Consider the following 13,167-nt stretch of genomic DNA (forward strand, 5'->3'; position numbering starts at 1 on the left):
GAGAAAAGAGGAGAAAGGAAAAGAATGGGAGAAAAGAACAGGAGAGGAGAGAAGGAATGCAAGCAAAACAGGAAAAACAGAATGATATGATCTCTGAAAAGGGAATACAAACAACAAATCAAATGCCCCCATTGAGGAAAGAGTCCTGACTGGAGTGGGAAATTCTGGCAGCAGAGTATTGTTTTGAGCAGGAAGACGGGCTGGTGTGTAGGGCTGCACCATGACCTGGATGTGTGAGGGTGTGGCTCCCTTAGCAGCCTTGTGCACCAGCTCCAGGGTTTTGAATGTGATGCAAGCAGCCAATCTGTTCCAATCACACAAGTTGAAGTGGCTCCACTGCATGAAAGATGCCAAAGTGCAGATGACGCGTTGGTTTCCGGCTTTGGAGCCTTTCAAGGTGATCAATAGACCGACAGCAGATGGTGGTGAAACACAGCACAAGAAATTTTGGAGCGTTTGGTATAAACTGACTGTGACATCGAAAGGGAAGACAATAAAGATTGTATATTTAATGTGGTTGACTCAGTATAGCTGCTACATTTGCAAAGCCAAGAAATCTGTTTAGTTGCATATTTTCCCCTTGAAAAGTACAACTACAACTAAGTCTGACAAACTCTGTTTGAGTTTGACAAAGTACAGCTAAACCTGAAAAAGTATACCTGAGACTGACAGATAAAAATGGCCACAGCTAAATTAGCATAAGTACAGCTAAGCCTGAAAAAAACACACCAAAGTGTGCCAAAGATGATGTCCTAAAAAGGCCACCGTACTGCTATGGGATCTTCTGCATGTATTGTAGAAATACTGAATACTGAAAAAAAAAAAAAAAAACTCAACGCTTTAAACAACTATTGCAACAATAAGCTAGTATTATTTTTCTTATCTCTAGTCAACAGAAAACCAGGTGCCTAAGAAAATAGTTGTTCAGACTAGGAAATGTACATTTTTCAGGCACGGACCTAAATCTGAAGTTACAGAGAACCTGATAGTCTAAGCAAATCTCAGTGTAAGGTATGAAATCAGAGTGTCTCACTTCCTTTTGTACAAGCATTGACGCCTACCGATATGTGCTACTAAAAATGCTTTTTCCGCTGATGATGTTATTTTAGTGCTCGGCCCCTTGCTGAAGCTGTCATTACACTGGGAGAGTGGAGGATGTTCAGGTTGTATCTGCTCTTGGTTCCTCTCCTTCGAGCCTGTAAGTCACTGGGTCTTTATCATGATGAAAATGCATTATGGTCATCTTAACTCTTACTGAGGTACTTTAAAGTTGTGGTTGCAAAAGCTGAGGAAAGCTTTTCTGAACTAATTTAAATGTGTAATATGATATTGGGGTTTACAGTCTTACAGGTACAAACAGTCTTTAATTTATCCTAATCTGTGTTTTCAGATGGTGCTAAATCACAGTCTCTTCTCTACGCCAACCTCGGAGACAATGTGACTTTACCATGTCTCCATCCATCCAGCGACACTTATTTGTCATGGTACAAGCAAGCTGCAGGGGAAAAACCTCAATTGATATCATATTACTACACGCATTCGTCCAAATCCAATGTCTTTAAGCCCCCTTTTAAAGACAACCTCCGATTTTCAGTGGAAACAGAAGCAGGGCTCTATGATCTGAACATTTTGAATGTTCAGCCGTCTGATTCAGCCATGTACTACTGTGGAAGAACCAGTATTACTGTGATCGAATTCGACAATGGAACATTTTTGGTTATCAAAGGTATAAGGCTTTTTTCCTGTTTTTCCTCATAGCTTTTTCACACTTTTAAAAAGGATTTACAATTTTCAACATATCTGTGTGTCTCTGGTTGGGACAAACCGAGACAAACAACATAACAACATATTATGTTAATGTGCTGTTATCAACTTAATTTTGTGTTGAAAAGCAGTGCAAATGTGTTTTGTCCCAAACTAAACCCACAAATGTGTTAACAATTTTTAAGAACGCATGGACTTTTTTTTTCCCCCTTTGATTTTGTCACACTTTCTCTTTCATAACCCTTTCTAATATCTAATTTCTGTCAGAGTCCAGTCGCAGGTCTTTCCTCCAGCAGCCGGTGTCTGAGTCCGTCCGGCCAGGAGACTCTGTGACTCTGAACTGTACGGTGCACAATGGGACCAGTGATGGAGAACACAGTGTGTACTGGTTCAGACACGATTCAGAAGATTCCCACCTGGGAATCATGTACACCCACACCCACAGAGGCAGGAACGGTCAGTGTGACAAGAGCTTTGAGTCTCCTGCGCAGAGCTGTGTGTACAGCTTGCCAAGAAGGAACGTCAGCCTGTCTGATGCCGGGACCTACTACTGTGCCGTGGCTTCATGTGGAGAGATGCTGCTTGGGGACGGAACGAGGCTGGATGTTAGAGGTGTGTAACAACACTTTATTTGAATTTGTGCAAAAGTTACCTTTGATTTCAAATAAAAAATTACAACTTTAGCATCTGTCTAAACTGTGGTTACAAAGTGCTTCACAATGATACTAAAATAAGAACACAAAAAACAGTAGAATAGTGAAACATGGATAGTAAAACAGAAGAACATAGTAAAATGGTAAAACATGGAGAATAGTTTGCACAAGAAATACAGCATCAGACACAATCAAAGACAAGAGAATCAAAATTGTTTAAAGGTGTGTAAAATGAGTGTAGATGGCTTTACCCTCCTCTACATCCCTGTGGTTAGATTCTGTGTCCATAGTTTAGGGGCAGCAATAGCAAATACACAATCACCCTTTAGCTTTAGCTAGTGACTTGAGGACCTAAGAGACCTAACCAATAATCAGAGATATGTAATAATTCTGAGGTGCTTGACCATGTGATGCTTTGTTCATAATACAAATTACTTTAAAACGGTATGTCTTTATGTTTTTGCATTAGTTAGAAGGTGATATGCACTGCTAATATCACAGAAACATCTTTAAACACGCTCGATCGCTCGCTGTATTTCCGCAGGGCAACAGAGTGGACATCTTGATGCTTTGCCCGTCTTGATATATTGCCTGGTTGCAGCGCTGATTGTGTCTTTTATCGGGATCGTCATCCTGGCCTGCATCCTCTACAAAATGACCAGGAGAAGTTGTCTTCTGTGTCGAGGTAACCAATGTTTATCAGAGAATAAGTCTCTCAGTTGTTTTGATGAGGATGATGTCAGTGACAATGATCATGATGGTGCTGATGATGAGGTTGACACTGATGACTGGAAGGTTATGATGATATTTGATTTTTTTAAAGGGCTGCAACCCCAGCCGAGTGCCCTGCAATCCACCGCTGACCTTCAGGTAGAATATTCTAATATTCTCCTGACGTAACAAGTTCTAATAACTTTATCATCCACTAATAATTTTGTCCTCCTGTTTCCCACAGTATGAGGACTCTGGTGCTTTGCAATATGTGGCTCTGGACTTCAAAAAGAAAGCCAAGGCCAGGAGACAGAAAAGCACAGAGGAGGAGAGCGTCTACTCTGGACTGAGACAGTCAGACCGGGACTGACATTTTCCCTTAAACCCCCCCCCCCCCCCCCCCCCCCCTTTCCCTGCTTTGTTTTTGACCCCTGGGATTTTAATTATTATCAATAATCTTAACTAGATCAACTTTTCTATGTCACGGCATTCAGTAGTCTTAAGTCCTGCATATATTGTACAGTACATTTTTCTAAAGACAGACAGTTTTCCAAACAAAAAATTGAATGGATGAACTGTTTTTCTGGACTAAATAAAGAATAAATAGACATCATGTCATTAACTCACATTTGTCCTGATATGGATTTCTCACAGTTCACATCTCACTGTGGTCAGTGATATTGTGGTAAATAAAAGCTAGGTAAATTATGACCTCCAGTTGGTGATCATCATAATGCAAGCAAACATTAATATCAAAATACTGTATATATACTGAGAAAAGTACATGTTTTTTTTTCTATTTTTTTCTTTTTTTCTGTTTTTTCTAAAAGACCCTATCCTCATAACTTACATAAGTTTGGTATACTTTCTATGATGATTACTATGATTTATGAATTCATGAAGATTTATGTCAGCCTAAAAAGGATGTAAACTCTTATGCAAATAATAAAAAGGTGTGTAAAAGGAGTTTAGGTGGCGTTACCCTCCTCTAAAACCCTGACTGTGGTTAGACTCTGTGTTAAATGCAGTAATGTTGCAGTTCACCTTTCATTCAATAGAGAGCAGTAGCCCACCTAGACATCATGGACTACGTGAGGATTCTTGTAATGTGTCATCGTAAAACGAATGAGAAATTGTTTTTGCTCACCATCACACAACGAAACTCGTAGGTTGGTGAGACCACCAGACTGTTGACGTCGGAAAGATAAGCGATGTGAAAACACCAGCTATTTTTAGCGAACGAACACACAAACATTTTTAGCAACAAAGACAGACACTTCTGAGGTGTGTCCTGTTTGTTCACACCATGCCAGAGCATCCACCCACACAGTGATCTGTGTGCAGGTACTGTTGTGGTCTACGGCTTCTATCCTTTAGCTTTGGTCAAGCCCCAGAAGTGCCTTTAACACAACACAAGACTCTCTCTCTCATTCTCTCTCTCCCCTTCCCTCTCTTTGCTTGGTGCAGACTTCACGAAGAATAAAACGACGGCTACAAAAGGCTGCAGTTTAGACCTGGGCTTCAACACGGGGTTTAAGTCGTGAAAATGTTTGTTGGAAGGTAGTTTTTCTCTTTCAGCCTGTTTGCAGGTATTGCTGCCTACTGACTAAAAAGAAGAAAAGAAAAAAAAAAACAGGTCGCTTCTACGTTCTCGCTCTGGTCAAGCCCTCTCAGAGCCTTCAGCACAACCCAAGTGGTTTCTCGCCTTTTTCTCTCTCCCTGCCCTCCTTTTAACAGGATGTCTATGTGGTTTATTTGCACTGCTGGTTTCTTGTTTGTTTGTTCCTGTTGCTTCACAACCACACTCCACTTTGATTCTGATGTACATTTTGATACCATGATACCATGCTATGGGCCAGTAAAAATATTACTTCTCGCCCATTTAAGGAAATCAGCTGAGACAAAAAAAGAAAAGAACTCATCTCCATGTAAATAAAATCCAAAATATCATTTTTCTTTTATGGAGTCTTTAGTAAAAATTTGTTTGATGGCAGAATATGCTTATTCGGTGTGTGAACTATTCAACAAAATGGCTGCAGTATGAGTAGGAAACAAAACTCTGTAATAACACTGCCTCCTGTGCACCTACTATGTGTGCATTAATGCAGGTTATGACACAGCAGAGACAGTGATAATACAAAATAACGCCTTTCAGCGTGAATCAATTGCGACATTAACTACGGTGAAATGCTACAGGCTAATGCACAACAGTGAGTCACATTTGTCAAACATGCGATGAAGGTTTTTATTGTACCAACATGTCATTGTAGCCTGTTGCGCAGCCAATCACAGGCCCAGAGAGTCGTATCTGATGATCAAATCAGATGGCACCAATGATAACTTCACCTGAAGCTCCTCTAGACACTCTTGAAGGTTCATTGGCATATTTCTTAACATGAAGGCTGCCAAGATGATGAAACCCTGTGCCATTCTAATCCTTTGTAAGTAAACACAGTTGTGACCAGCAGTGTGCATAGTAAACTATAATAAAATAACCATGTTTTTGCATTCATATTCTAGATTTTGTTGTTGGTTTGGCTGCTGGAATAATGATAACCTCGGCAGTAGCGGCCCAATCCACTGAGCTGGGAGAAGACGTGATATTAGAGTGTCAAATTGACAAAAAGGCACCGTACCACACCTGGTTTAAGCTCACTGCAGATAAACAGTTCAAGGTGATAGCATCAGTTAGAAATCAGATACCTCAGTATAATGAAGAATTCATGGATGGACGTTTCAAGATCTTGTCGGATAAAGGATTCCACCTTAAGATATCGTCTATTAAAACGGATAATGGGATATACTACTGTGGTACAGGAGTCTGCAATCACATGTGGTTTGGACCCGGAACGCCTATATCTGCTAAAAGTAAAATATATTTAAACATATAAATGATGAAGAAAAACATAATTTATGATATTGTTGACCATTCAGCCATTCAATTTTGTTTTTACCTTTTTAAAGGTTCTAAATTGAGGAATCAAACTCAGCCACCTGCCCTGCCAGTCCACACAGAAGTGCCTATGACCCTGAACTATACTGCCGGTAAGGTTTCTTTTTTTCTTGTTTTTACTCCATATCATTCTTCAGTTACATTTCATAAGCCTTCTAAGGCCTTTAACCAAATCACACTCATTTTTCTAGGTTGCAACCTTCCATGCGACAGAACTATTCTTGTATACAGTTTGGGGATAACAGCAGCTGTGTGTGTCGCACTCACACTTGTCCTGGTTTGTGTAATTTTCAACCTCAAGACCAGGGGATGTCAACAGAGCAGAGGTGGGTGATTAGTATTTTGTTCATATTAATATTGTAAGGTTGTTATTACTATAATATTAATGGCAATACTGTAACTCTGGCATGTGTTTGTTCACAAGGTATGACTGCTAAGCAGAGAGCTTCTGCAAGCTCCAGCTCTTGCAACAAGGTAAAAAGAAATTTCATCAGTCAGAGGCACTGAGTATACTTGGTTCCATGGCATGTGACATGTGATTAGAACACAAATAGATATGTTGATGAATGGTGTAGTCTGTACTGTGTCTCCAGGACCAGGATGCAGCACATGACCTCCATTATGCTGCTCTGGACATAGCGGATGCCAGGAACAGGGGCAGGAGGCCGTGGACCAGCAGGGAGCCAGAGATTGTCTACTCTCAAGTCAGGTGTCAGAACTCTGTTTAAACATTTCAAACCTCTCAAGATCAGGCCTTGTGTTGAAGACATGTAGCCTATTGTCTGGGTGCAGACCTTCCGAGTAAATATCTGTTTAAAGTAACAATCTGTGACATTTTCATATTAATACATTTCCGTTTTGTTACCCTCTATTGTAGATTGATATAACACAAATATAACACAATGGTGACAACCTACACCCAGTTTGTGAAAGCTTTTGCATTTGCTGCATTTGCTTTTCCAAACACCTGGTGCTGGGTAGGTGGTCCATTCAAAGTCAGAGGTTGGAAATTTCAGAAAAATGCATTGGAACGGCCCTTCAAGTCAGAAACTTTCCAAAATGCAGTTATCTGATGCCACTGTAAATGCTACCCAGCATTACTTTTAGCTTGTTTATGATCCTCAAAATAAGATTAAGTGCAATTGTCAGCATTCCATGGCCTTAAATCTATTAAAACACCCATGTGGTAAATGGTTAAACAAAGTAAAATGTAAAGTTGCACTTAACAGTTGCTAACTAGCCACCTAATGTTGCCAAATATAATGGACTTAGCACTAGCTGTTGCTTGGGAACAGTTTTTTTTTTTAATTAGAGGGCATTCATGTTTCTTCCTTGGTTTTTTCCAAGTTGGACGACTGGAATACATGGAGATCAGAAATTTAAACTGGGAACTTCAGACCTCTAACTTTGAATGGAATGCAGCATTAGCAAGAGCAGCGAAAAACACCATGGCTGAACAGAGAAAGAAAAGAGCGCTACCTACAGACACTCAAACTTCATCAGCAGAAAATCCAAGGAAAGTACAGTACTGGACACACTGTTTGATTGACAGGTGATCTCTGGGAAGAGCAGTGCAGAAACACCACCGCAATGAGCGCTGAGCAACAAAGATGTTGCCAAGACTAAAAAAAACCTACCTTACTACTTCAAGGTAGATCAGGCTAGGCTGTTTGAAAATGTGAGACACTGTTTAACAAGCAGCCACACTCTTAATGTTCTAAAACCATAGAAAATCAAAGCTTCTCAACAATGCAATTATGATGCAATGCCATGGCTGTTTGTGTCTGTGATGTGTGATTTAAGAAAAGTAAAGCCTTTTGTAACATGTTGCTTCCTCTGTTTATTTTTTGTCCATGTGGTCTGACTCATATTCTCATAAGAGGTGAAGGGGAGGATCTACTGCAGTTCATCCATTTTAGCAAACTCACGCCAGAAAACCGTTAGGCCGTCCCACTGTCACTTCGTGCTACTCAGGAAGTACGGCTTCAAGTGAAGCTTCTTGGTCAGTAACACCTCATCTGTAGCGAGTCAACAACCATGTAGCTCATACCACAATGTTGTTAAAGAACGTACATGAAGACCACAAAGATCAAAAGATGTATTTGGGTCACATGGGGTGGCGTGGTTGTGCTTTGTAAAGGTGTACTGCATGAGTTAACAGTGCTATCATGTCTATCAGGGCAAGGCTAAGCGAAATGTAATGGGAAATTATGTACAGTATGTAGTTTAAGGAGCCAAATCTGCCACCACCACCATTCGACTTCTTCACTGTCTCTCGTTCTCTTTATCTCACTCTAGCACATACACACCCATACACAAGCACACACACGGACGCACGCACACACACAGGCCTACAGTAAGCTCTAAACCACGTGCGTTACAGTCAAGGACCATGAGTGCTTTATGCTAAACAGACGCATCCGCAACCCCCTCCAACACTGCACCAGAGTTGCCAATACTAACGCATCTGGCATGAGACACACTCGTTCAGGCTCCATCTCACGCTCTCAAGCTCCACATACAAATCTCACACCACAATTTAAATGGTCATTTAACATACATATCATGTAACATTCTGAACACATCTGTTGGCAGACAGTATTTTTCCCTGCATGATCAGATGAGATTGGCTCATAGACAGTAAGGACAGATGAGATTGGCTACATTCCTCCGCGCCACAAACTGCTCCTGCACTTTCTGAAAATGTATACCAAATTCTCAAGTCAGTGGTTAGAGGAAAGAACCTCCCACAATTATTACCAAAGATACGTCACAAAGTCACAGTGATTGAAGTGGAAAATATCCACATTTTCAAAAACTGAAAATGTATCAGAATAGTGTACTACCTGTATAAATGTGGGAAAGCCTAGTGTAGCCCATCCTGCCGGTAAGGAAAATGTATCAGAATAGGCTGCTAAGAGACTAGGTCACTTCCTGTATTCCAACATAATTTGACATTTGACAACATTCCTACCCTTTCTCCTCAGTTCTTATTTCATTACCTGGTGCCTCTCTATCATACATGATAGACTCATCCATGTGTCCGTGGTAGATCGTTCACTCCTTCATCAGTGTATGCTGAGTGATGGTAGGTGATTAGCAATAACTCAAAACTGAGAAAATGAGAACTTGTAGCACCTCCAAAATTAAATGGTGAATAATCTTAAGTAATATGCAGCAAATTCTGGCATTTTTGTGTAGGAGATGGGGAAATATGAAACAAAAATAACATACTGTTTTGAAAAGCAGGGACTGTAGCAGCTCTTCACAAAAGAAGTGAAGGTGGTGGGTGAAGGGAGACTTTGTACAGCTAAAAATCACTGCACAACAGACAAATATGTGGTTGCTCACCTGAAATAGTTCCAAAAATATATATATATAGATTGACTATATTATGTTAATATTTCTTTGTTAAAATTTAAAGGTCTGCAGGCAATAAAAAAATCTAACAACATTCTATTACTAAAAGGCTTGCCTTGGATATTGCTACTCACTTACACTCACTCAGCATTCTAAAGTGTTTCCATGGAGCACTGGAACAAAATCTATCAGGGACACATGGATGATTTTGATGTCTATGTTCTCATCATTTAAGTTGACCAACGGGCCAACCACCCAAAACTGCCTCTTATCAACCCACTAACAAACAGTTGGTAGATGCCGTTGTCTGCTCTACTACAAGGCACTGTTGTGGACTACTGACAAAGCATACAAGACCAGATCCCCCGGCTTCAGAGCCCTTTGAATAATAATATTGTTTCCTACCTGCTTTCTCTCTCAGACTTCCTCTTTCTTTCTTTCTTTCTTTCTTTATTTCTTTCTTTCATTGTTTCTTTCTTTATTTCTTTCATTCTCTCTCTCTCTCTCTCTCTCTCTCTCTCTCTCTCTCACACACACACACACACACACACACACACACACACACACACACACACACACACAGAAAAAGTAGCCCATAGACACACAATTCCATACAACAAATAGACAAGTAGACAAGTAATTGGGCATATAAGCACACCTAATAAAAAAGACAAATGTGAGAATGACATAGGTCATGACTGAAGAATACAGTATGTATTCTCATTGCACAAAGATACTGGGAAGATACTCCACCATATTGCCTATTTTTCCCAAACGGAAAAATCACCCTTAAGCATAGTGAATATTGTGAAGTACAGACACTAACGTGCATCAAATGGGCTTGCGTGCATTTTCTTCCAGTAAATCAGCGATGCATGTTGTTGAAAATATTACACCTACTGGTCCTCTGGTGTACTTAGTACCAACTATGATATAACCAAGAAAACTCAGTCTACCCCCGGTACACCTCTGATCACCTCAGGCACTGACCTTTTGGAACTGAACGAATCCCTAGTCTGACAAACCAGTCAGCTTAGCCAATCACAAACAGCCTCCGTCTCCTTTTTTAGAGTTGTGTGCGTCCATAAACTCTTTCCCCTCAAGGCACAGACTGTAGAGCTTCAGAGATGATGCCACTTTGCATCATACTTGTATTTCTCAGTGAAATATGTGAGTATTTTACATTTTTTTATTTTTTTTTACTGTTTCTGTGTGGGTGAATACCATTTTGAGTGCCAGGGATGTTGTGGTTTTGAAAACTGTTTTAAACTGTGAACAACATTATGTTCTCTTTACTGTGTGTAATTCATATAATTTTTATCTTAATCTAGGTCAGGTACCAGCTGTTAAGAATTCCTCAGTTATAATACAGGACAGTGGGGTCATAAGAGCACAAGTTGGGGACAATGTGACTTTGCGATGCTCCTATCAAGATTCTGGTGCAACTTTCCTCTCCTGGTACCAGCAAACCTTGGGAGACAAACCTCACATCATATCCACATCGATGATGCATAGCACTGAAGCTGAAATTGACCTTACGTTTAAAGAAACTTCACGTTTCTTTGTACAAACTGGAGAAGGAATAAACCATCTCACAATCAAAAACCTTATGACGTCAGATTCAGCAACATATTACTGTGCGTTCTTAGACTTCAACTCAATTGAATTTGGACAAGGAGCTTTTCTTCATGTCAAAACTTCAGTGTCCAAGATCCAAGCTGTGGTCAAACAGCCAGGGTCTGAGCTAGTCCGGCAGGGGGACTCTGTGAATTTGAACTGTACAATATACGCTGAGCCGTGTGCAGGAGAGCACAGCGTCTACTGGCTCAGACATGGTGGATCTCAGCCTGGAATCGTTTATCCCTATGTTGACCAGTGCAAAGAGCTCGCCCAAGCATCCCGAGCAGAATCTCCCATGCAAAGTTGCACTTTTAACCTCCCTATGAAGAATCTGAGCTCCTCTGATGCTGGGACATACTACTGTGCTCTGGCCTCATGTGGGGAGATTGTGTTTGGAAATGGTACAAGAGTGGACATTGTGGGTATGTGATAACATAAATCATCATATCATCTTGTCTTATATCCTGAACACGTGATAAATTAACCCTTGAATTAGTCAGCATATTTTTTATATCTGCAAAAGGCATGTATAGAAAATACAAAAGGAAATGAAAATGTGAGATATTATTTCTCTTGGCAGATTCGACCACAGTCTCTCTCCTCCTGGTGAATTGCCTGGGTGTGGCACTGGCTGTTTCATTTATTTTGATCTTTGTCTTAGCTTACATCATGTACAACTTGAACAAGAAATCATGCTCTGTGTGCAAAGGTAAGTGTGATCCCCCGAATCAGAGTCATTTTTTACATGTATTTAACCAGCTCAATTGTTTACGTGTTTTTTATTTGCAGGGGCAATCGCTCGTCCAAGATGTTCTGCAGCCTCTGATGCTGTGGTGGGTCAAGTTACTACATTAAAAAAATCCAATTCAGGCCTGCATCACCAAATAAGAATATTTTGATTGCAGCTCTTCATATGCACGTTGTTTCTCCATTTGCTTTATTCTCACATTACTTTCCATTGTTGCTTTGTTCTTACCAGGGCCAAGATGCAGACAATCTCCATTATGCTGCTCTAAGTCTGAACAGGAAGAGTACAGTAATAAGGCAAAGGGACAGCACAGAGAGTGTCTGTGTGTACTCTGGAATTAAAAAGTAGAAATGAGTACAGTAGCACTTGACCCTTCTGTTTACCTACTTTAACTAGTAAGCTTTGTTTACTCAATAGTTTAGCCACTAGTCGGTGCAAGCTTCATAAGGGCCATGAAACAGAAAGGGCCGAACAACACAAAATAAGAAGACCAAAAATGTGCTGTGTAAAATAATGCTTAATAAATGGTTCAATGAAACTTTTGAGTGCAATGTGTTTTCAGTCGTTGCCTATTAAGTAAGTTCTGTGAGTGAGTGCCAAAGCCACAAGAAACAGTATTTCATTATATACAGTATGTGATTGGATCTAAACATAGGCAAAGCATGGTCATAAAAATCCCCTAAGACTCACAAGGGTCTATTAATACCTTCTACTAACCAGAAATGTCAGCACAGGTTGTACCTTTCAAACTAACCAAGTCTCAGCCTTTAACTTGTGTTCTCACTCCTGTGGTGAAGGTGGTGTGAACTACAGTGAGCGAGTTTCCATTGCTGGAAACTGAAGTCCTCGCAGAGCTTTTACACAGGAAGACTGGCCTGTAGCCTCAAGCCCACAGCGTCTTGCAGTTCAACCAGCCTGGTCTCACAAAATGTTGTTAAATGAGCATGATGAATTTCCCCTAGGGGATCAATAAAGTACAATCTTATGATGTCTTAAAATACAAATAACATGCTCCATACACAAAAAGTGAGGGAAACACATCACCACCAGGAAAGGAGGAGACATGACTAGAAACAGGAACTAGTTTGACATTGAAATAGTGAAAGTAAGGGTGTGGAGGTCCGGGAGGCGGATGCGCAGATACATTTACCTTCATCTCCAACGATCTAAGTTCAACTCATGTAAAGAAGTACTCTACTGAGTGAAGTTTTCATTTTCAGCTTATGTATTATTAATTAACCTTGACCAGAAACCTACCCTAATCATAATTAAATTGCTTTTGTTGCCTAACATTAACCAAAGTTTCAGTTCCACAACATGTCGTCTGTGTTTCAGAGTTTGTGCTCATTTCATGAAAT

General features: G+C 40.3%; 3 protein-coding genes across 3 annotated transcripts; all 3 read left to right on the top strand.

Annotated features, from left to right (window-relative positions):
* The first annotated feature begins 1,148 nt into the window (after positions 1-1,148).
* Positions 1,149-3,498, top strand: LOC139910340 (uncharacterized). The gene is made up of 6 exons (XM_078291724.1): positions 1,149-1,198; positions 1,391-1,726; positions 2,032-2,376; positions 2,962-3,102; positions 3,241-3,287; positions 3,373-3,498. Exons 1-6 carry the CDS (start codon positions 1,156-1,158, stop codon positions 3,496-3,498), a joined length of 1,038 nt encoding a protein of 345 aa, XP_078147850.1. The 5' UTR covers positions 1,149-1,155.
* A 2,430-nt stretch (positions 3,499-5,928) lies between these two features.
* LOC144537865 (uncharacterized) lies at positions 5,929-6,887 on the top strand. Its single transcript, XM_078281725.1, has 5 exons — positions 5,929-5,996; positions 6,093-6,173; positions 6,273-6,407; positions 6,506-6,555; positions 6,675-6,887. The coding sequence occupies exons 1-5, from the start codon at positions 5,960-5,962 to the stop codon at positions 6,807-6,809; spliced, it is 438 nt and encodes a 145-aa protein (XP_078137851.1). The 5' UTR covers positions 5,929-5,959; the 3' UTR covers positions 6,810-6,887.
* Positions 6,888-10,550: 3,663 nt separating this feature from the next.
* Positions 10,551-12,276, top strand: LOC139910018 (uncharacterized). Its single transcript, XM_071897204.2, has 5 exons — positions 10,551-10,611; positions 10,773-11,483; positions 11,642-11,770; positions 11,851-11,894; positions 12,041-12,276. The coding sequence occupies exons 1-5, from the start codon at positions 10,569-10,571 to the stop codon at positions 12,155-12,157; spliced, it is 1,044 nt and encodes a 347-aa protein (XP_071753305.2). The 5' UTR covers positions 10,551-10,568; the 3' UTR covers positions 12,158-12,276.
* Positions 12,277-13,167: the final 891 nt, after the last annotated feature.

This window comes from Centroberyx gerrardi, chromosome 23, assembly GCF_048128805.1.
Source record: "Centroberyx gerrardi isolate f3 chromosome 23, fCenGer3.hap1.cur.20231027, whole genome shotgun sequence".
Taxonomy (NCBI): domain Eukaryota; kingdom Metazoa; phylum Chordata; class Actinopteri; order Beryciformes; family Berycidae; genus Centroberyx; species Centroberyx gerrardi.

Bases quoted from the DNA above. Each gene is read 5' to 3' on its own strand.
- LOC139910340 (XM_078291724.1), top strand. From the start codon at position 1,156: ATGTTCAGGTTGTATCTGCTCTTGGTTCCTCTCCTTCGAGCCT. The intron at 1,199-1,390 runs GTAAGTCACTGG...CTGTGTTTTCAG, and splicing joins GGTTCCTCTCCTTCGAGCCT to ATGGTGCTAAATCACAGTCT. The intron at 1,727-2,031 runs GTATAAGGCTTT...AATTTCTGTCAG, and splicing joins AACATTTTTGGTTATCAAAG to AGTCCAGTCGCAGGTCTTTC.
- LOC144537865 (XM_078281725.1), top strand. From the start codon at position 5,960: ATGTGGTTTGGACCCGGAACGCCTATATCTGCTAAAA. The intron at 6,174-6,272 runs GTAAGGTTTCTT...TCATTTTTCTAG, and splicing joins GACCCTGAACTATACTGCCG to GTTGCAACCTTCCATGCGAC. The intron at 6,556-6,674 runs GTAAAAAGAAAT...CTGTGTCTCCAG, and splicing joins GCTCCAGCTCTTGCAACAAG to GACCAGGATGCAGCACATGA.
- LOC139910018 (XM_071897204.2), top strand. From the start codon at position 10,569: ATGATGCCACTTTGCATCATACTTGTATTTCTCAGTGAAATAT. The intron at 11,771-11,850 runs GTAAGTGTGATC...TTTTATTTGCAG, and splicing joins ATCATGCTCTGTGTGCAAAG to GGGCAATCGCTCGTCCAAGA. The intron at 11,895-12,040 runs GTGGGTCAAGTT...TGTTCTTACCAG, and splicing joins CTGCAGCCTCTGATGCTGTG to GGCCAAGATGCAGACAATCT.